The sequence below is a fragment of the Lissotriton vulgaris genome, chromosome 3_1, assembly GCF_964263255.1.
Source record: "Lissotriton vulgaris chromosome 3_1, aLisVul1.2, whole genome shotgun sequence".
NCBI lineage: Eukaryota > Metazoa > Chordata > Amphibia > Caudata > Salamandridae > Lissotriton > Lissotriton vulgaris.
Window position 1 is genome coordinate 1,430,761,334 of NC_141689.1, and position 24,200 is coordinate 1,430,785,533.

At 43.5% G+C, this 24,200-nt stretch overlaps 1 protein-coding gene across 1 annotated transcript in view; it reads left to right on the top strand.

Moving 5' to 3' along the window:
- Positions 1 to 24,200, top strand: part of TNKS (tankyrase) — a 700,580-nt gene that overhangs the window by 27,508 nt on the left and 648,872 nt on the right. Inside the window, exon 2 of the mRNA XM_086961923.1 lies at positions 11,430 to 11,654. Within this exon, the coding sequence (XP_086818049.1) occupies positions 11,430 to 11,654 (225 nt within the window). The remainder of the gene's footprint in view (positions 1 to 11,429; positions 11,655 to 24,200) is intronic.

Here is a 24,200-nt window from a genome sequence, read left to right on the forward strand (position 1 = left end):
ACCCAGTTGCACCATTAATACATTTTCTGCTCGAGACATACACTCTTGTGCTTCTATCATTGGCTGTGCGCCCATTGCTCACTGACACTAAAAACCTTGTTGCAACAGTTCTGAATTTGTGTCTGCACCTCCCTTTCCGCCAATGCCTGAAGTTCCGTACGCAAGAGTTATTTTTGGCGCTTCTGGGCCTTGTCTACCTCTGGGTCTACATCTCCCTCCAGTTGCAAGAGCTTTCTTTCCAGTGCCTCTCTTTGTTGGGTCTCTTCACGCCTCTTTCGCGCTATCTCTTCCTGTATTTTACCCCTTAACACCGCGTTTTAAGCCTCCTGTAGCGTTGTCTCAGGACACCGGGCCTTTGTTTTCGCTAAAGTAAAGGTTGGTCTCTGTTTTAATTACTCCCCGCAGGTTTTTGTTGCCTAGTTCCCGTGTATTTAATCTCCATTCTACATACTGCCTATTCCGCCTCCCTCCTGTCGTTAGCCAGAGTGGCGAATGGTCTGATATTCCTCTCGTCAAGTATTCCACCTTTGCTGTGTTCATAATCTCCCTAGCAAGCACAAAGCAGTAATCCAACCTAGAGAAGACTTTGTGTGCAACAGAAAAGTATAAATAGGTGCGCTTAGTCGGGTGATGTCTGCGCCAAAGGTCTATTAGTCCCAAGGTGTTTGTGAATTCGGACAGGGATGTAGGGATACGGGTTGTAGTGCCTATTCGTGTGAGATCCAGACCCGGGTCACATACATCATTCAAATCCCCCCATTATATGTGTGGAAGAGCCAGACTCTAACAGAATTTTGGTTACAGCATCTAATGTCTGGGCTTGTAGCCACGGTGGGGCATATGCTAACTAGGGTCAATTTCTTCAGTCCCCACGTACCCTGAACTGCAGCAAAAGTTCAATTTGAATCTTTTGAGGTTTCGGTAGTACGAAAGGTAGGTGTTTTCCTAATTAATATTACTACACCTCTTCCTCCGGAGGAAAGAGCTGCGTGTGCAAGTGTAGTGTACATACCTCTACCTAAGAAAGTGCAACGCGTTCCCATCAGGTGAGTCTCCTGTAAGAAGACAATGTCTGGCTTGAGCCTCTTTAGATATTTGGTCACTAGCCCTCTCCATCTTTGTTCCCAATCCATTAACATTCCAAATAAGGGCCGTAAATTTCGTCTTCACCCATTATCTACTTGTTCTTTCTTTCCCTTCAAGGTTGTAGAGGTCTCAACTCCTACCTCTTCTCCCTTATTCCTGCCTATGACTCGAACTCACCCACCACTGACTGACTGAAAAAAGTAGAAAAAAAACCCTTATCAACTAGTCTTTGTTATTCTCGATATTCTTCTCAACTCAGCACGGGGATGCCCTTGGGTCACCAGGCGCTTTACAAGTCGTTAAATAAATAAATAAATAAACTCTCTCCCCTCTTCCCACGGCCATCTCCCAAACCGTGAACGTGACCGCTTGGCGTAGGTATAGCTTGAGAGGTCTGTAGTCCCACCCCTTCCCCTATCTATTTTATTTTAGCACACAGATGCATCAAAAGGATATATTTGTCATGAGTCTTTTGCTCAGTCGAGTTGAGCACATTGATGTCCACGCGGGGGACTTCTTAGCCGGTCTTCATTCTTTTGCTCACCACACCACCCCAGTTTGGACCCAGCCATATGCAAATCAGTCTTGACCTCTTTCCTTGTGGGAACAGTCCAGCCCGAACTGCCAAGCTAGGTCCTCCCTGGACCAGAAACAAGCATCCTGGGACCAAATTCAGGGAATCACCCTTCATCAGCCAGGCTAGCTTGAATCCAGTGGTGTAGTTAGCATGGCACCCACGTCTGGGCATACTCTTCCAACTTATATGCAAATATGGGACCGGTATTACCAAGACTTGGGTCCCGTACTCTCCATGCTACTAGAGTTAAGCTATTCTGGCCGAAGAGAGGTGAACCCCCGAAACTGGTCCTAGGATGCTTGTTTCCAGTTCAGGGAGGACCTGGCCTGGCAGTTCAGGCTGGACTGTTCCCATTGGGCACAGGGTCAAGACTGATTTGCATATGGCTAGGTTCAAACTAGAATGACATGGTGAGTAATAAAAAGGATGGATTTAGGCCTGGATCTCTGTATTGGGGTGAATGTATGACATTGTTCTGCATCCTGTCCATCAGTAGTTTGTGCATTTTCCCAAAGTCGACCAGGCACCAGTGAACTGAAGGCTGGAGACAGATTTCCTCTTCAAATGAATCGAGAATCCTTGTCCTTCCCACGCCAATTTTGCTCAAAGGTGTTACCGCATACAATGTTATAGAAACTGAGTGGAAAGGCTGCACCCTTTTTAGGTCTCGCGACCTATCAATGCGCATGCGCATTGAGCGGAGCGAGAATTCAAGTGCTCAAAATACTCGTGAAACCACGTTTTTTTTCGTGCGGTTTTCTTCGAGTTTACGTGTCCACAGGCACGCGCTTTTGGGCCATAAACTTCCACGGCCATCTGTTCCCCAATGTCCCTCCTACCCTTCCTTTTGATCTTGCCGCGAGTTCTTACAGGCTAATGGCCCTCCCCCTCCCCCAGCACAGAGCGCGCATCGCTTGTTTACTCCTGTCTGTCTATCCTCGATCACTCCGCTGCTCTCTAGCTATGCTTGTTATTTATTCCTTTTCGTATCCGTCTGTTCTCCATGTTACTCTCGGCTTCGGATGCCTCTCTGCTGCCCTCTTCTGTGGCTGTCTATCCTCGATCACTCCGCTGCTCTCTAGCTATGCCTGTTATTCATTCCTTTTGGTGTCCGTCTGTTCTCCATGTTACTCTCGGCTTCGGCTGCCTCTCTGCTGCCCTCTTCTGTGGCTGTCTATCCTCGATCACTCCGCTGCTCTCTAGCTATGCTTGTTATTTATTCCTTTTCGTGTTCGTCTGTTCTCCATGTTACTCTCGGCTTCGGCTGCCTCTCTGCTGCCCTCTTCTGTGGCTCACCCCCTTATCTATTCTCCTCTGTGCCTCTTTCTCATGTGTTCTTCTTGTTCTGCCCCATCTCTCCCCGACTGTATCTGTCACTCCTGTCTGTCTATCCTTGGCCCCTGTGTCTCCTCTCCACTGCTGCCCCCCCCCTATCATTTCTCCTCTCTCCTTGCAGCCGCTCCTCTGTGCCCGTCTGTCTCTCATCTGTGCCTGCCTGTCTGTCTCTCCTCAGTTCTGCTCCTCACACTGTTACCCTGCATGCTTCGAGTGCAGCACTCAACACGCCGCTCGCTTCCTCATTCCTCCGACAGAGTTTACCAGAAAGGTGCTGAGGAGAGGGTGTCTCAAGAACTTGTACGACATCAGCGTTCTCTCTATTTCTCACACTTCCATCTTCTTACCTTTCCCTCCCTTTTCACCTCTCCTTTTTTTCTTCTTCCTTTTTTCCCCTCCATCTGTTTCTTTATTTTTCTGTTTATTTCATTCTTTTTTGTTTCCTACTCCTATTTCTTTGGCTTGTGTTTCTTTCTCTTCGTCCCCCTATTTCTTTCTTCCTTCTTCTCTATTTCTTCCTATCACATCTTATCTACCTTCTTCCGTTTCCTCCCTTCCCTTCTTTTGTGTAGCACACTTTTACAATGTATTTTTTCCTTGTTTTGTGCCAGGGCTCTCTTTGTGTAGGGGTCACCCTCAATAAGCAGCATTCCACCCATTTGATTAAAGTGAGGTGCACTATGAGTGAAGTTTTAAAGAGGAGAGGGAGGTGGCTACTTAGAACTCGCTAGATTGTGTACAAACGCAACAGAGCAAAGAGACTGAAAGATTCAAACCTGGATTTGGTGCCACGCAGCTTGGGAGTGGATATTTAACAAGATTAACAAGCATTGGCATAGCCAATAGGTCAAACATTTGGGACCTTATAAGTGTTTAGCCATGCAACAGTTGGTGCTGTTGCACCAAGGATATTCTGCTGCATAACTAAATACTTATAGGGTCCAAAAAGCGAGACCTATTGGCTATATTTATACAGGCACGCGCTTTTGGGCCATAAACTTTCGCGGCCATCTGTTCCCCAGCTCCAGCACCTCCCCTCTCTCTCTCCCCGCGCACAGCCTTACTTGCATTTCTCCTCCCCCTCCCCAGCCAGCTTCCCCCAGGCCGTGTTCCCTCCCACCTTTCCTCCTCTCTCCCTGCTGGCATCCCCCCTCCCTTCTCGCCCAGTCCTTCTTGTTTGAGTCTGTCTTGCCCTTTGCCTTCTTCCTTCCTCCTCCATTTGTCCTGGCGCCTCCATTTCTCACCCCGCTTGGCTGCACCTCTTGACACCTCCCGGCTCCTGCTCATATCTCTGCTGTAACGCATTAGACCCACGATTGGTATTCGCCGATTCATTGCTTTCCTGCCTCTTAGACTTCCAGTTCCAGTGCTTAAAAGCCTCTTTCCCGCCCCCCCCCCCCCCCCCAACACCGTCTTGTCAGGCCTCCATCGCGTTCTTTCTATTGTCACTGTTATGACTCCATGGCGTCTTTCCACATAGGTGTCCTTTCAGTCAGAATCTCTGCCTCCAGTTTTTCCCCATCCTCAGAGTCTATTTTACGTTTTTGTCTTTTTGCCGATCTCAATTCATCCCCCGTAGCCCGTCTCCAACCATCTGTTTACTTCCATTCCTCTTCCTGTAGTCCCTTCACTTCCATCTGCCGTGGCTCCCCCTCGTCTCTTTTCACATCGTTTGCTCTCCCTTGTGCTTTTCTATCCTTTTCTTTGTCCACTTCCATCCCAACCCCGGTCACTCATCTAAACCCAATTCTTCCGTTATGTTTAATCCTCTTCTATCTCGCCGAAATTTCCCATGTCTTCACCTTTACTCGCATTCCGTTCACGTCAGACTAAATTCTCCCCTCATGCTGATCTAGAAGTCCTATCTCCGCCATCTAGGTTTCAGTTCTATCGCCACCCTCGTTCACTGACTAATATGTCTCCCAGGAGTTGAGTTCCTTGAAGTAAGTGGGCGGTCATGTGAGCGCTATCTGCCAGCACCAAATGTGCACACCAGGGGCCGTGGATGCTAACACACCACGGTGAAATGAAGTCCCTACAGTACCCTCGTGAGCCTTCTGCCTCCTCCCGCGTGCACGACCTGACCTGCCGGTGACTCACGCGCCACACACTCCCTGAACCTCGGCCGGTCACACTCTGAGCCGAGACGCGCACCTTTATTCCCTCATTCTACCCGAGCTGCGCTGTCTTCACAGCCGGTTGTTTGACGCTGTAATGACTTCCCCAAGGAGAATGCCTTTGAGTGCCCCAACCGATCACCGCCGCCTCTGGGGGTGTCTAGTTACACTGGGCTGTACACGCCGCTCAGCTGCCTCATTGTATTGGTGACCCTTCTTTAGTTCAAGGCCTCTGTTTGGTGCATGAACGAAGCAGGCACTAATATTTCTTTAGGTGTTTTTTAAAGCACCTTTTGTAGATTTATACAGTTTAAGTGCCAGGTCGTTCATAACAATACATCTTGGCTTTGGGGATAGATGCTCCACTGTGGAGGTGCACGTGTGTTCTTTTACATCTAAACCAGCGTACGGTGTACATTTCTCAGCAATCCCCATACAGACAAGCATTTGCAATGCAATAGGTCTCGCATTCACGAGAGTTTGAGCTATTACAATTGCAAATAACAATGCCTTTTTATTTTTGTTTTCATTTTAAAAACATAAAGGGCTTTGTCATTTACAAAACCAATAGCTCCAACTTTCCTACTGCGAGACCTATTGGCAACGCCAGTGCTTGTTGTGGCTTTGTTTTGGACTTCTTTGACCGGGAGCTCCCGGCTCCACCTCGTCTTCCATCTAATCCTTAAGAGACAAAGACCTTAGGCTGACCCATCTTAATCTAATTAAATATTGAACTGCCTAAACCAGATTGAAAGAAGGGTCTCTGGAATCCACCATGTTGTCTCAAGGTCTAGGATAAATACTGAGTAGAAACTCAGGTCAATGTTCAGGTATTGTCATTGAGTTGTGCGAGTGTCCACACCAGATTATGGGTGGGAATACCATGAATTCTGGATCCAGGGTTTTTGATTCCTGGCTCCCTGAGCAGGGGGTGGGGGGGGGGGGGTGGGGTAGACAACCAGGCTTTTACAAGGAAATCTCTAGACTGTAGAAGGAGCAGCTGTCTGCTGGAGAAAGGGGATTTGCTGGACGGCATCTTCCACAGGAGAACCGAGTGCCCAGGTGAATAACGAGCTTTGGAGGGGACTGGGGTCCTAAACTGCTGGTGAAGATGCATCCCCGCTTTCAGGGAAGAGGCTAAATTTGCTGTGAAAAGGAGAGCTGATCTGTGCCCTGCAGTAGAATACAGTATAGAAAAGGAGACCATAGCTAGTGGAAGTGGGAGAGCAAATGCAAGATTGTCTTCTAGTAACTGCAGGTAGGGAAAAGGTAACTTTCTAAAAGTTACTTTTCCTTAATTATTTATTTATAAAAAAAAATTGGATTCTCCATTGAGTTATTTTTTTTATTTCAAATAACAAACCTAGTAGTTTGATTATTTTTCTAGTTGGTTCCATTTTTTAGATACAGTATTACATTATTAATATGTACTATGGTTTCTGTGTGGGACAGCTAGACCTGCCTCAGTGAAAAATAGCTTTTCACTGCTAGTCGCTTTAAAGACCTGCTAACATTACATTTCTACGTGTTATACTTTTAAATACCATGTACCCTGATATGTGGACTAGACTACAAGGCCCACATAGGGAGAGACTTATTATTTATAAGAACGTTTTTGACCTGCATAAAGGGTTTATTTTGAGAGGTCGAATTTCAGTTTTCTTCACTGCCACAGTCCAGCTACAATGGTATGCCTGAAGCAGTGATTTACGTATCACTGTAGTGAATACACATTAGGTGCTACAGTCCACTAGCAACATTAACCTTACTATTGTATACCATATGCTAGTCACTTATAAGTAAGTGAAGTATCCCAATTAGGATATATACTAATTTCACCATGTTTAAAGAGGGAGCACAAGCGGTTTATTCCTGGTTAGCAGGGGCAAAGTGCACAGCATTCTAAAACCAGCAAAATTATAGTGCCTGAGAGGTGAAAAATCTGGGGTGGCCACGTAGAAAAGTTGAATTTCCTACAAGATAGCTATCCAGTTGCCATTTTTAGGTTTTGCCTGGCCGAAGGGCGCAGGTGAAATCTTTTGTTTACCATATGTGCTTCAGGAACGTCCCCCGGCTCTCATTGGCTAACTCCATAAATGGAGGCTAGCCATTGGGAGCCAGATCTGTCAGTCCAGGCCGGACCAGATTTGGGGGCGTTCCCGAGAATTTTTCGCTTTTGGCCCACGTCATGCGGCTGTGGGCGGTGCTTATTTTTGGTGGGGGGAGGTTTGTTTTGTTCATTTCTCCTGGAAGGCACGCAACGAGGGACGTCTGCCTGACATCGGCTTTCAGGTAAGCGGCATATTTTACTCGTGTTTCCCGTCCCCCATCCCGCTGTCCGTGAGCCCGCTCCCCCTCCCGCTGTCCTTCCTTTCCCGCCCTTCCCTCCCGCTGTCCGTGTTTTCCTTTTCTCTGCTCCTTTGTTTCGAAAACGAATGGCCTCTAGTGCCTGTTCGAACTAACTAAAGCTACAAACCTTTATCTCTGTTGTCACGAGTGTTTTTCACTGCCTGTCTCCCCTTTTCCCCCACCCACCCCCGTTCTCTTCCTCTTGCTGTTCATTACACTTTTCCTCCCACGTCTTTTTTTACGCCCTTTCCCTCCATCTGTCTCTCTTTGCTCTCCCTTTCTCTTCGGCGAATCCCCTCGCTTCGCTCCGGACAGGAGGATTGGGAGCATTCCTCGTATTTTATTAGCTTTCTGTTATATTACTTAGTGTGTGCTGTGTGGTGTTAGGCTCTCTCACAGTGCCGTCTGCACGCCTCCACGCTAACAGCGCACTTCCTAATAAGCTTTGTGCCACACACACACACACAGGCCCCTGTCCGGCCACCACTAGAGGCGGGAATGGGGTCTCATCCACTCTTCCATCTGCCCTGGGTCTGCCCCAAAAGGCTAGCGGCAGCCCTACACTACAAACCCTCTCTCTTGTCCTAGAGACTCGGGCAGGGTTTTATTTTGGTCAGATTCCTTTTATTCTGTCAAAATGACAAAAGGGTATGAAAATGGAAAGGAAGCTCTGATATTTAGGATGGAAAGTAACTAATCATTTGAAAAATTACATTTTCAGCCCGAAAGAGATGGTGTCACATTTTTCTGTAGAAGTATTTTGGAGGATAGGAACACTTGTAGATAACTACTTTTATATGTACTTTTTTTTAGATTGGTACTAGTGTGTAAGATACTCGAATGAAGCAAAATTACCCCAAATGGGAGCACCCAGGCCTCTGAGTTGGTCGATACTTCCTACCGGAGGCACCTCAGAGCAGGGACTGGCCCTGCCTGGCCTGGGCTCACCGAGGGTGCTGTTATTTTGCCTGTTGCTAGGGTGTGGACTGCACTTTTAAGTGCACATTCCTGGATCCTAATTGAGAATAAGTTGAAGAGTGGAGGTGGGGACAGGGGTGAGGAACTGTACAGTCGAACCAGGGTGCAAGAAGGGATCTTCGTGCTGTGACTGGAGGGGCTGGGGCAGTCCGGTGTATGAAGCAAATATTTTTAGGCCAGAGCATGGACCACCGGCTGGCTACAGTGCTGGGTAAGTGCAAGTGAGGAGAGGGGGTTCTTATGTGTAAGGGAGGAACGTTGTCTACAAGCTGATTCTTTCGCAATATGTGTGGTTGTAATAATGCAGGGTGGGTGGGAAAGAGGGGTGCCCCGAGAATCACACTGCTTGCCTGCCGCAGGCATTCTGAGTTCGAGGTGTCATTGTGGGTAAAATAAGGGTGTTATGGGAATTACTGGGCTTAGCTATCGTGTATTGACAGGCAGGATGCAAACAATGTCTGAAAGTGCAGTGCAGCAAAGTGAGCTCTCGTGATTGTAGCACTGGCAGAGTGCATCCTGGGTCTGAGACGGTATTCGGGTTAACAAAGGACGTGTTGGGCATCTCGTGACGTTTTGGGTTAGGAAGAGTGCATTTTGGGCCTGAAATGGAATACTGGGGTATGCCAATGAACATTGGGTGTGTGTAGTACATTTTAGGCATGAGGTCTAATTCTTAGTTACGAAAATCTCTCTATAATATGACATTCCTGGGACTTGTTGGGGTCCTTCCTTGTGGCAGTTGTGGTTTGTATGTGTAACAGAGCAGGGTTTGGACCGTATTCCTGCTGTGACAAATCGTGTTTTGGGTATAATAGTGTGCATTTTCAAGTTGACATCGGACATTCTAAGGCTAAACGGGAAGCATTTTAGTGGCAACGGAGCAGATTATTGGCCTCTAACAGGGAGACACTGTGTTTGAACCAGGCATTGTGTGGAAGTGGATATTTTTTGTGTGAAAACAGCATTGAGGTTGTGACGTACACTCATTACAGGTGGCATTATGTGTCTAAAAGAAAGAGATGGCGCTCCTGAAAGAGTGCCATGGATCGAAAGTAGAACAATGTTTCTGAGGAAGAGTCGCTGTGGGCCGAATGCGGAGCACATTGGCTCTAAAAGGGATGCCTTTTGTGTGTAAAGGAGAGACATTTTAGGTTAAAAAGATAGGGATGCAGGCACTTCTCAAGAGAAATGCAATACCTTTAATTGGAAAGTACCAGCACTTCTCAGAATTCAATCAATCGTAGCATTTGTAAAGCGCACTACATAACCGCGAGGGTCTCAAGGCGCTAAGGGGGGGTATGCTGCTACTGTTCGAAGGGCCAGGTCTTGAGAAGTGTTCTGAAGGTCAGAAGGTCTTCGGTCTGCCGTAGGCAGATGGGAGGGTGTTCCATGTCTTGGCGGCGAGGTGGGAGAATGATCTGCCGGTGGTTACTCTTCAGATGTGAGGGTCAGTGGCGAGGGCGTGGTTTGCGGAGCTGGAGGGTGGGGGTGTAGAAGCTGAGTGACTAGGGAGTGCAGAGTGCAAGGGAGCGGCTAGGGAGTGCAGAGTGACTGCAGAGATTAAGCTAATGGCAATGTAAATGACAATGCCATTTATATATCTGTTTTCAAAACCAACACATAAATACAAATTTTGTCATTTACAATGCCAATAGCTCTAACTTTTCCAAAGGCGAAACCATTGCATTGTAAATGCTTGTTTACAAATTCCTCTGCTGTATGGAAACAGATTATCGTTTATGTTTAAAAATTAGAATTAAGTTCTTCTCTTGCGGATCTGTTTCACCTGAGGACAACTGAAATGTGGAAAGTGGGTAGGGAACACAGATCGATGACTTCGGCCAGGAAGTCTCACTCTGGTGCTTTTTTTTTAAATATGAAAAATAAATGTTGCTCAAGTCAAAGGGGCACTTTAGGTGCTCTCAGGGGAGCAGATCTGGGGGCAACACAATATATTTCCTCATCACGGGAGATGAATTACTTGATTTTGGGTGTAGGTCTAGGAGACAATTTGTTTTTGTGTTAGGGAAAATATTGTAATGTCCAGGAACTATTTCAGTGTTCCTGAGAGTATAGATTGGTAAGTGGAAACCCCTTAAACGTCTATTTTTCCCTTCCAGGGAAAGCAAGAGTGCAATTGATCGGGGTGCTGCAAGTACTGTTCTGCAGCATTTTCTTGTTAGCTTTTGTTTTTTTGATCATTGGCTTGCTGCATTTCTGAGCTAGCGATCCTTTATCGAGGGGCATCTAAACAATTGGTGTGCGGGAAACTGAAATAAACAAAAAACTGCACACAGCAAAGAGATACCATGGAATGGGGGGCCAAAAGTATAACAGTTTAGAACTTGGCTCCTAAAGCCATGAACCTGATCAACATTCAGGATCTTAAAGAGAATAGTTGCACTGACACGCGTATACTTCATAGAAATAAGTGAAGCAGAAGTAAAATGGAACATTGTAAAAAGGAATGATCTGTATGGAAATACATTTCCTGTAATCTTTCTGGCCTGGGTAGAACAACATAATGGGCAGGCCAGGGAACAATTCAGCGGTCTTCTGAGAATTATTAACCCCTATACAGAGCTGTCTTGCCTGTCAGGACAAATATTCTGAGGTTTTAAGAGATGTGCGAGTCTTATTAAAAAGTTAATAAGGCATAGACCAAAGAAAACCAAGCAATGATCTAATACACTTCTTGCCGACCCCTTTTTTCAGTACATGGGGCACTCTGAGATTTGAAAGCAGGAGCTGAAGATAATTTTGTGTATCCAAAATACCAGAAACGTTTTTTTGTTTTGGTCTTGTAATTGAACAAAAACGGTGTGTCTGATTAATGAAGTGGTATGGGTGACATTGAAATATTGTGTGTTTTTAGAAAATATATTTTTTGTGCAGAAAGCTTTATGGATTGTCAGATCATTGCCATAACTTGGATACTTTATTTTATTGAGCTTGTTTAATTCAGATACTTCATGTTTGTTTTGTAGGATTTGGAAGGAAGGATGTGGTCGAACACTTACTCCAGACTGGTGCAAATGTCCATGCCAGAGATGATGGAGGGCTAATCCCCCTTCACAATGCCTGCTCCTTCGGCCATGCAGAGGTTGTCAGCCTACTCCTTTGCCAAGGTGCAGATCCAAATGCCAGAGACAATTGGAATTACACTCCACTACACGAAGCGGCAATTAAAGGAAAGATAGACGTCTGCATTGGTAAGTGTAAAGTGCAGTGTTCTAGTATGCAGTGCTTTTGGTCTCTGTACATTTTTGAAACAACTGATTTTAAATATTCAAGATTGCAGTCTGAACTGCTGTTTATAAGGAGGCAAATATTTTTTGCCTTTCTGTGGTGTTGTTTTATGATGAGAGGGGTTTCAAACTTGACTAAATCTCCCAAGCTTTCCCCATTAATTTAGTTTTTAAAGTGCAGTTTTTCATGTGCGTTGCTGGCTAAGTCAACTTGCAAAGATATTCAAATAATGCGATGGTCGTCTGGCCCTGGCAATCTACCCATGACACATGGACCCAGGGTGGTTTCAGACTTTTTTTCTTGAACTGTACTCTTAAGAAAATTAGGGGGCTGGGAAAAAAATCTGATTTGTTAACGTAGATTTTTCTGTCGGACAGTGTTTTTTTGCCATTTTGGATAAACGTATAACAGGCTTCATATTCTGGAGTGCATTACTATATTGTTTTTCTGGGGAGTACAGCTTTCTGTGGATTGCTCTTTTTATGTATATCCTTTCAGATGCTAGATCAGTCTGTACAGCTTCTCCCCATTGATAGTTCCCAAGTGCTGCTAGGTAGTGAAATTAGGCTTCCTGCTCCAACTCTCTGCCTGCTGAATGTGATGACATCCGATTTATTTTTGGTAGCAACCACCGCTCTGACCTCTGTTTCTATTTCTTCCCCTCCTCGACACAAGTCCGGAGAACTCTCAATGTTTCTTCTATGAAATTCCTCAATTGTTCAACTGTGACTGGGTCATGTGTCTCCTCCTAAAATATCAGGGTTGCTTTGGTCCTCCACCCTCCATGCTGCTTTGCAATCTGTGTTGCTTGCTCTCTCCGCCATTCTGCATTGTTGCTTGCCCCCACACACTGTCTGTGTGGCTTGTTTCTCTTCCACCCCTCTAAGCCCACCCGTCGTCCGTGTTTCTTGCCATTTCCTGCTGTGTGTGTTGTTACACTTCCCCCCCGTCCAACATCCTTTCCTTCTTGTAGTTGCCAGCTCAAACCACGCAATAAACAAAAAAAGGCACTGACACAGCCAGTGCTAAAAGAACAACTGATGGACCGAAGGCAGAACAATGTCTTACACTCACCCCAGTACAGGGATATGGACTTAAATACATAATTATTTTGCTCGCCATTCCAGTTTGAACCCAGCCATATAAAAAACAGTCTTACCATGTGCCCAATGGGAACAGTACAGGCTGAACTGCCAGGCCAGGTCCTTCCTGGACTGGAAACATGCATCCTAAGACTGGTTTCGGGATATCACCGCTCATCAGCCAGGATAGCTTGATTCCAGTGGCATGGAGAGCAGCAGAGAGCTTTGGTTCTAAAAACTGTACAGTGCATCGCTGCTGTGTTACATGGCTAAACACTGTCCAAGCCAGTAGCTCTTGCCTCCGAGCAAATACCTTTTGGCTTTCCCATTTCCTCCTGAATCACTTGCCCTTTGAAACAGAACTAAAATACCTTTAATTTACAGTACTCTTATATGGTCCACCAGGCTTATCTCAAGAAGGGACGTTTAAAGTTGACGTTTTATCACACTAAAAGCATTCAACCCTTTTGAATAATTGATATTCTGCGTTCTGAACTAATAGTTTTTTTTTTTAACTTTGACCACATTAAATGTGATCCCCTGGATTTAGGTATGCAATAATTTGATATGTTTTAATATATTTGCCTACTATATAAGGAATTATTCCATATTCTGAAATGGTCATATTTAAGTAATTCTATGATACTGTTACTTTAAGTTGTTGTGGTATAAGATCAGAACAATAAAATGTTGATTTTATATAGTAGCGCTGTTCATGCCTTTTTACCTTCATTACTATTTGGGGGGAGGGGGTGTGTGGTGGTTCTCATTGGTAAATCTTTGTAATTTGGCATGGCTGGCATGCATACGTAACCCGCAGTGCGATGTGATTTATTTGTGCTGCAGGTTTATGGTGAATAGTGGAAATGGGGGTATGCTAGTATGTGTCCTCCACAGTATGTGTAGACCCGAAGTAGTTGCTATGAAATACAGCCTGTGCTGTTTACACTCTTTTCCTATTCCCATGTCATTCAAGTCCGTTTATTATGGTCTTGCTACAGACCAAATTGTAACCAATACTTAAACACGTATTTTGGAACAGGCTTTGGTTCCTTGTTTTGGACTGAAAAGCTTTATTGTCAATATAATCCTTCTCTTTTGATGGCCTCCCTTTCTGTTTTTGCTTGTCGCACCCCAGGAGTATTTTAGGTATTCTAATATTTTTGATAGTTTGAGTGATACTCTTCTGCTGCGGAAGCCGGGGAATATATCCTCTATAATAGTCATGTTTTCCCTCTGGATGTGCATTGGCCTTACACTTTGTTTTTCTTTTCTCCCCTGGCATATTGGTCCCTGGCAACCTTTGGTTTGCATTCTGCTCTCTAGGCCCTGTCCATAGTCTCTCTGCTCTTTTGTTTTCCCAGTCTCTTCCTCCCTCCAGTCTTTCTAATTTCGCGGCTGTATACCAGTGCTTCTGCCCATTCGTCTTTGCCTTCTGTTCAGGCTCCTCCTTAGACCTAGGATATAAGAAATGTGTCAGTTCACCAACCATTCAGCTGCTGATATTGGCTGTACCAGTGCTTTTATCATTGTTGCTGGAACATTGCCAAACTCTGTATGGTAAGGCAGCCGTCTTGGAACTCTGTTTGGCTGATATTCTTCATTATACTTTTACTGTTCCGAGATGGCTGTCACGTTCTGTTTATTGTGTAACCTACTTTTTGGTTTCCTGCACTGTACCAAAGCAGTTTTATTGCTGTTTTGATTGTGTGTTCTCATAATTTATATCTTTGATCTGGTCTGTAGTTTTGTCCATGATGATGTATGTATGATGGTGTATGCTAAAAAAATGATGTCTAATGGGCTGATTGAAAACACTTGCTGCTTATTAGCTTGCTTTACAAATGAAAATTTTCATAGCTACTATGGTACAAATGCCAATTTCTGTTCAAGACAGAGATGTGAGGTATTTACTTTCACTTAAACCTTTTCCCTTAACATCAAACAAAACTTTACATTTCCCACAAAATGTGAATTTGTGGTATACGAACAAAAACATTTAATGTCTTCTGTTGTCCAGTCCTATCAAGTCCCCTGTGGCCTCATGTTACCTAATGCCAGGGCCCCTAGAATTATGCGATTTTTTCCACCACATTGTTTTCCTGTATAATTCTGGCTTTACTGTGTTGGCCACACAATCCATCATCTGCTGCATAATCTGCAGTTTTCAATAAAAGTTATTTCTAGCTCAAACTGATCAAACGTTACAAAAATAGAAAAAAAACACAGCCACCCTGCAATAGAAGCCCTTGGTAAAGGAGGATTGTTCACCTTTCTGTTGCTTATTTCTATACTTGGGTGTCAGAGGTGAACCTTTGCTTAGATAGTGTTGACGTGTAAAAAAAAAAAAAAATTATAAGGTAATATTAATACAAAATGTTGTGAAAAAATCTGCATAATTTGACTTTTCCTGCCACCTATTCTAGCGAACTCTGCAGCATTTTTTTGACTTGGCCTTGCTGAAGATTCCAGTATGTCTGCTCATAGCTTTGTGGTGAGTTGGATAAACAAAGTTTAAATTAACTGGTAGTTCATCGTACTTAAAAATGTGTATTATAGAAACATCTTAACACCTATTCTTTAGCAAATCTTTTCACAAAAGTGAATAACACATTCAACACACACACACGCACACGCACACGCACACGCACACACACCTACCTTGCCTCAGACCGGTAACTTTCTATCCAATAGTAATCCGTTACAACCGATCTCCAATTTAGAAAGCCTTTCAAGTCATTATCCTGCTCACTCGTCACTAAGTTGGCACAAAATCTAGAGATTTCTGGGACAGCTTGTTGCATCATCAACTGTATCCAGTGTCCCACAAGTAGGAGAGAATATTGCTATAAAATATTATTTTCAGAGGATTAGTAACAGTTATGCTCCTGCTGGCTTTACTTCTGCAATAGTTGTCGTCTAAGTTTGTTAGCAGCAAACCACACTAGATTTAGGATTGCGTAGTAAAAGCGGGCAGAGGGTGCTGCTGATCCGTTTGGAAGTTTTAATTAATGACTCTTCTAGCAGAATTAAAGCATAGTAGTGTGAACGCATAATTCAGGTATACGTCTGTTAATGAGAGACTGCAATCAAACACAGTCTAGGAGGTATATTTATTAAAGCTTAAGATTGAGAGATACGAAGCAGTCTGCTTCCAAGTATGCTCTGCCAAACACAGCTGGCACAATCTTTATGTACTGTTTGAACTATATTGACACACACTGAAATAGCGGAGAGAGACAGATTTGCAGACAGTGGTATTTTGTAAGTGAAGACACTTATACAGTCACAAACGTGTGTCTTCATAAATACTTTCTCACGGTGTGAGAACAGGTGCGGTTTCAACATCTGCTCTTCTCCTTTTTTATCTACATGGTCCTTCAATTCTTGAAAACAAAGGGAAAACTTAACAAACACGAACAGTTCTTGAACTTTTACCCTTATCAGGCCTACATGCAGAAGCTGGGATTTGTACAGCTGCATGGCTCATGAAATCACGGTGAAGACAAAACATGGAAAAAAAGTTGCTCAATATCCTATTTATGCTTCCACAAATCGCCCTTTGAGTAACTGTTCAACCGGTTATAATTTTGCTATTCAATATTTATTTATATTAGTGTGGGCAAACCTTCCCGCTGTATCATAATGTTTGACACGTGAACATTACTTGGTGGGGAAATGCTCAATTTTGTAAATGCCTGACAGCAAACAGGAAGCACATTTGCACAGAAACAAACTGATATATCAATAACTAACTATTGTTACCTTAAAAATATAGTCTCTCAGGCTTCAAATATTGAAGAAATAATAATCCTAGTGCCAACTGACCAAACTCTTGAGCAGAGGTATCTGTCTGCTCCACCTCTCTTCTGTCTCTAGCTATACTGTTAGGTTGCAGATATTTACTGACCTTCTCCTTAGAATGGTGTCTAATATGGGAACGCACTAGTCCCAGATAATGGGACCTTCCCTCAACCCTGGGGCAGGCAAAAGTAGGCCTTTCGTTTATAGACCAAAATAAATGCTCACCCCTGCTGCTACTGATAACGAGGGACAGGAGGCATTGGTCAGACTGAATACATGGGTGCAGTTACTCTGTCCCATCTCTCGCTGTCCATTTGATGCGAGACATAAATGCCCATGTCCTCTTCTTTTTACCCATAAAGCTGGGGGCTTATTAAATAAGGTGGAGGTTTTGGAAATCGAATTATTCATCTCTATGACAGATTGTTTATATATTTTGCTCATGACACTATCATTGAAAGCGTCCCTGTAGGATGAACCTTCCCCTCTGACGGAACAACCCAAAGGCACCACTATTTCATCTCTATACTTGCGCCTGACATCAGTATCTGTGCGGCCAGAAAAGCAGGCGATCACTGCTTCAAATAGAATGTAATAAGAATCATTAACCTCTTCGCTGCTGCTCGTCATCAGCCACGGTAGTCGTGTGCTGATGACGTCATGTAAAACGGCTCTTTGAATTTTGCCGCACACAGCGGGAAAAGCCGCCGCAGCGAAGCGGTTAAAAATCCGACTTGAAGGCAACAAAGGCATCCTGTGTTGTATCAGAAGTTTTAGGCAAATCCATCAATCTGAGTCTTTTAATTCCTTGTGATAGGTGTTCATTATTTATATGGTAACGTTTTCATTGTACTCTTTGGAATGATAATCATGCAGATCTTCAGTAAGCGTGGTGTTATTTGAACCCAGGAATTTTGGGAAGTGTAGATCATACAAGTAAATGACAATGGCTGTTAGGGCAATAATGAGGATCAGAGCAAATGGTATGCACCATTTCTTTGTTAGAATGGTTTATTTCCATCCTGCGAGTCCCTCTTAAGCAGTTGGCTCCCTTTTGTTCTTTATTCTTCACCATCACTAGGCTGTGAGGTCATCAGTACCTAGAGGCTCTGAACCAACTATCGTTAGTTGGGTCAAGTAGATGGACTTACTGTAGGGCATGGCCGCAGGTTGTATTGAGGGACAGTGTCCTCGATGGGCTGAGCTGGCCCAGTCGTTGGGGCAATCCTATGTGCTGCAGCCAGAGGCAAAGTCTGAAGCAAAGGAGCTCTTTTCATATTTGAGGCCGAATCCAATTCTTAGATCCTGTAAATGTCATGCCTGTTTATGTTGCCAGCAGAACTTGTAATGGACGATTCCCGCATTGCTGTAGGCAATAGGATCTGTGAAAATTCTTGACCATCACCCATTTACCAAGTTGAATATTGCGTCCAGGCCCCTTCATAGGCGATGGTAAGGTGCCTTTCACCAGTTTATTAATGGCACTAACACTTTTTGTCCAATCGACGCAATACTCTCGGAGCAGTGTAGCCGTTATTTGTGTTAGCAATATTCATCACCTCACAAGTCACCATCTCTTTCTTCTATTGGTGTGTCCTGTAAATCTATTCTCCGTTTGGTCTGTTATTCTGTGAGGAGTACACAATCATGAGGCGCATTGGTATCATTCTGGGGAAGGGGCAGAGAGAAGCTGTATTCAGTGTGGTACATCAATGTATTTTAACATGAGGACTGAACGAACATAACTCGTGTTAGTCTGGCATTTGTCAAATGTTATTTGCATTTTAACAGTATATCTACAGAGTGAGTTACATAGAGATGCATTTTGTCTCAGAATAAGTATTTCTGCTTCTTTTAGGGAAACATTTGTTGCTGCAGTTGCAAGCAGGCATACTGGTAAACCTTGAGCAACCATGTCAGGGGTGGTGGAAAAATAAATGCAGGGTCTTTTCCTGTCGCCCTGTTGTGTAAGAATAGAAATTACTCACCTACCTTGTTTATGTACAAAAAGATTACATTCTTTAGTACAGTCAGGCATTCCAAGCAAAAGAGTGTCACAAAGTGCATGTTAGATTTGCAGAAAACTATTCTGGTGTTGAATTCACCATGGAAAGGGTTTAGTCGTGAGGTTTAGCAAGGATATGTGTTTAAAAAAAAAAAAAAGAAAAAAAAAGTGGGTTTCATTGTCTGCACTAGCCTGCCACACCCGAGAATGCTCGTGCTTGTTGTAGAGGTTTGAGTATCCAATTTAAATATCACTCTGAGGGTCAAGTCTCCTTTCCCCCCCCTTCGACAGGAGATGTCCTAAATAGGCAACATCCCGTTGAACAAATTGCTATTTAGTGGAAGGAACTTTTGTGGCCATGTGTACCAAGGAAATGTAATAGGGCAATGGTGTCAGAAGTGCAGTCTGTTTCACTGGTGCTGGCCAATAATATTTCATTATGTATTGTATGAGAGTGTTGGTTGGTGTCAACGGAAAGAAGTCTAGTTGTGTTTTTAGTGCCTGCGAAAAAGAGCAGCGAAATTCAAAACATCTTCTTTAGTGGGGTCATCACTGTTTTTTAATACATGGAGGATCGGAAACCCTGTATCTCTCTTATCACTCTGTTCCTAAGTAAGTCCTGTCTCGCCATTTCCATTCACTGTTATCCTTCTGGTGATATGTTATATTGTAGCACTAGTGGGAGAGGAACATTTTTATTTCACCCATTCAGATACTGTAGTTGGGCGAAGTAGACATTAGTGGGAAAAGGAGAGTTTTTGGTATATTAAAGTGTAGTGTAGTTCCTATATTCCCAATAGGCTCTGCGCATTGGAATAATATATCCTATAGTTTAGATGTAGGACTGAGGTCGACTAGGTCTCTATCGAATATACTAAACTTAATAGTGAGTGCCAGCTAGCTCAGAGGTCACTAGAAACTTTCTCGAATACACAATAAGGGATTAGTTTCTGACAACCGTATAAATATGACCACTTTGTTTCCCCAAGAATAAATGCATCTTCAGATTCGTGGATACAATAGATAAAATATTTTACTCAGTCAATCGTGCATGCTTTGTTTCAACAGAGGTGCAGAGAAATAGAGAGACAGGCGTTTTCAATAAAAGGATTTATTGAACAGTCTTCTTTCTCATGCAAGTAAAGTGACCTGCTACAATCGTAAAGCAGGCTGCAAAGTATAATGCGTACAGCGAGAACAATATTCTAAAATAATACTGTAAAAGCATTGTATAGTTTCTAAACCATATATAAATACATACATGAATAACAATGGCTAAAAGTACTCAACTGGTGCTTCTAAAATACGCCTACCCCAATGTACCTAACTTAAGTCTAGTACGAGGAAGTAGTAAGTGTGGTGTAGCATAGGTTTTAGTTTTCTTTCCCAAGAATCTATCCAAGATTTCTCTTGGGGTCTAATCGACTCCATGCCTTAGTTTAGAATGAAGGAGGTCTGGTATCTCTGTCTCAGACACGATTTCCCTACACCCGCGAGGGGAGCTTGGGAACACTAGAGCTGGATTCTCAGCAAGAGAAATGCAGCCTCTTGATCAGTGCGTCAGTTGGAGGGTCGGCTTCCTTTGGCACTTGCTGTAGAGATAGTCGAGCTGCTTCGAACCACGGTGTCCTTGCTAGAACAAGTGAAGGCATATGTATACCTTGAAGGTGCCTAGTTTGATGTAAAGTCGGGCATAATAACGTCCGTAAAGAACCCCAAGGTAATAGTAGTTCTTTGTAAACTTAATGAGTTTTTGGACAAATCCATATTCAAGCAAGGGAAGGTCCCTGACTGCTTAAGCTGTTTTTCCAAGAAATCGTTGTGACGTTTTAGTACGGGTGGAAGTTGCCATGCCTGTATTTGGACTGCATGGGCTATGTCTAAATATGGGTATGATTCTTATACCTATATTAGGGCAACACGAATTGTACCTATATAGGGGCATGAATCAGGGAAAATTCGCTCAGATCCTAAAACGCCATACAACAGAAGGAATAAGCCATCTGCGGTATATTTTATTGTTGCATGCAATTTTTTAAGTGGCCATCAAATTATGGGTGTTTTTATCTGTTAACACAAAAGAAAGTTTGTCAGTTATTGGACCAATGGTATGTGTCAGTAGGGCATAGACAGGGCTATGTATGGGGATGTTAGAAAAACCCACATGTGTATTGTACCTTCCCAAGAGGGGTGGATGTGGGATTGTTTTAAAAATGGATGAATTGGTTGTCCCGTGTGCAGGAGGAATCTCACTTTTTTATCCTTCTACCATCACTTCAGTATATGACCCTCTTGGATCTACTGGGTTCTCTGCCTTTTGCAAGTTCTCTCCTGGGCTTCTCTTGGATGACTTCCTAATCGGGCAAGGGGACAACTACAATCTGGGATCCGTTAGCCTGTCAAAGTAGTTTATTTGGTGTGCCCTGTACATGGTGTTATTAGCATAATATTTGGCATAAATGCCATTATTGGGCATATCTGAAAGTTCTTGTGCCCCTATGTTGAAAGAATTTCTGCATTTCCCTTGGGCACGTCCTTGTAGCCTTCTGTTATCTGTATATTCATGCAAAAACAGTCCACTCGCCATCCCTTGTTTAGTCATCTCCCATATTTGAGTTTCTTCTTCTGGACATGGCTGTACTTCATAATGTATATTTACACCACAAAATTCACAATCTACCCATTTTTCAATACTTCTATAACATCATTATTTTAGTGCTGGAATTGTGAATCTTTTTTGTCACAGTGCAAATTCTTCCTGCCACATCACTAGCCACTAAAAATCATACAGGACTATCATAAAACAAGGTAAAACACCCTGCCCTGTCGCCATATTTTTCATTAGACGTCTCTCATATCATTGGTACTTCTTACCAGTTCTCGACGACTGTGTTGCCTCTGAGGTCTTTGTTTCCAGCCGAGTCAATCTCGTGTCTTAGGGTACTGGTGATCCCTTCAGACTGCGATAGTGGGAAATGCAATTCCCTCTGCCAGTATGTACTTTGAAGTCAGTCTGTTCTCCAACCGACCCCTTGGCTGCGGCTCCTTCAGGTCCATTTGGACTTGGATTCCAGACGTGCCCCTAGAATGTGAACACATAAATCAGGTACACTTGCTGTTAATGAGAGACGGCAGTCAAACACAGTTGTGGAGGTATATTAAGCTTGAGAGATATGAAGCAGTCTGATTCCAAGTATGCTGCGAGATAGGAAGCAGTCTGATTCCAAGTATGCTCTACCAGACACATCTGGCGCATTCTTTGTGTACTGTTTTTCATCTACATTGGCATACATTGAGATAGCGGAGTCAGACAAAGTGTGCAGCCAGCGGTGTTTCGTTCACAAACGGGTATCTTAGCAGAGCATGAATACATTCTCACTGTGTGAGGTGAGGTGTGGTTTCAACATCTGCTGTTATCATCCTTTCTTATCTGTGTGTTAATTAAGTTCTTGAAAACAAAGGGGAAGCTTAACAAACTCAAACAGTTCTCTGACTTTTACCCTTTTGCGGCCTATGTGCAGAAGCCAGTGTTTGTACAGCTGCATGGCTCCTGATATCACGGTGCAGATGGAACATGGAGGATAGTTCCTTAATATCAAGTCAAGTCAAAATATATGTTTATTGTGACCATAGTCTTTAAACAATACAGTGAACATAACGCAGAATGGAGTATGCACCATAAATTCATACACTTATTTTTTAAAAGCTTGTCCATTAAAAAAGATCATACGCACAATTATCAAAAGTACAAAAATCAGTAAAAATTACAATTATCTTAAAACTTATTTTGTATATTAAAACCTATTCACATTCTTACCACTCCAAACAATTTCATTCCGCTAAAAACCATACAGTACTACTTGTTATTCTTTGGCTCTCAGCGCTCTCAGGGCCACCTTTATGAATTTCCCGAGGGCAATTACAATATCGATATAGGGGATTTCTGTTAAGAGGCTGTGGCCGCCTGTGACCTTGTTTTTACATCATATTTTATGAAGATTGGACGCAGCCAATGTTTCCTATGTTCTAGGAGTGTCAGACAATCTAACAGGATATGCAGCAGGTCTCCCTTAGTTCCCAAATTACACCTGCAGCAACCTTCCTGATCTAACATTTTTATTTTAAGGTCTCTGTTTATTAGCCATGGGTTGATCCCAATTCGAAGCCTCAGGATCTCTTGCCTGAATCCACGATTGGGTAATCTATCAAGGTAGGAGAACCAGTTTTCATGGGACCATGCATTTAACATATACGCCACTGATTTTTTTCTTTGTTAAATAGCATATATCAAGCAATTTCGAGACTTCTTTCCCCCTTTGCTTCAGATCACCTTTGGAACTAGGGATTTGGTATGATCTCAGGTCCAAGTCGATCTCTAAAGAATTACAGATTCCCTTCAATTTTTCCCTACTGGCCTTTGCCCATTTTAGCTCGCTTTTCTGAATTTCTTTGCGACACCAGTATGCTACTTTTTTACTTTCAAGGTCTTCTAATCTCTTCCAGAATCTGATCACAGCCATCTGGGTTAGTATCACCCAGGACTTTGTGCCTATTTCTGTTCTGATGGCTTGTATCATAGCAGATTGGGGAAGTGATAAGAGCCTTTTTATGCAATTCCCCTCAATCGCGTCCCAAGATCCCTTACCGCTCAAATAAAGGATCTCTGCGCCATATAAAACTTGGGGGGGGGGGGGTCATTGCATCAAAAGCTCTAAGCATTGGTCGGTGTGACATCTCACCATAGTCCCCATTAAACCTTTTTAGGCCACATATGGAAGAGAGTGCCTTTGCTTTTTGAGTTTCCAAATGAGTATTCCAATTTAGAGTCCTATCGAACCATATACCCAAATATCAGTACTCATTAACTGTCTCTAATTTGAGATCACCTATGTACCAACTGAATCTGCTTAACTTTTTCCCGAAGCATAGGGTTTTAGTTTTATCCAGGTTGATAGTTAAAAATTTACTGGCACAATAAGTATTGAAGGCATTAAGCTTCCTTTGGAGTTCCTTAATATCATGTTTGTGCTCCCACTGTAGCAAAGTAGGCTTTGCTGTCAGTTCTGCAGACAATACTTTCCTAAATATCCTAATCAGCCAGCCTTAGGTTAAATACCTCATTTACAACCCAAAGACAAGTGGCTTTCATGTGTGAGTGCCTTCAGAATTCAACACATCATAGGGTGCTCCTCCACTGTGGACCCCGCCACATAGAATGATCTAGATCAAATGACTGTCCTAAATGGGTGAGCCAGTCCTGCATCCGCTACCTCTGATGTGAATTTCATTAGCCCCCATTGGATTGAAATCCCTTTCCTGACACCAACTACAAGACTTACTGACTTCCCCTGACATCCATCCTCCAGGCCATAAGCTGAAGAAGACTTTCCATCACTATTAGATGTGGACCCTCGCTTGTACTCGCTAGAATGTTCTTATCCTGGGTAGAAGGACTGGAAATTCCAAAATGGTCTCCTTGCTAATGCTTAACATGCTCCATAATAAATAAGGTGGACAGCACAACTGCTTCCTCTCCACCTCAACTGCCTTCATGTATGGTCTCCAAATGAAGATAAAGTAGGTTCAACCTTGAGGCAGACTGATCTGTAGTGAAAGGA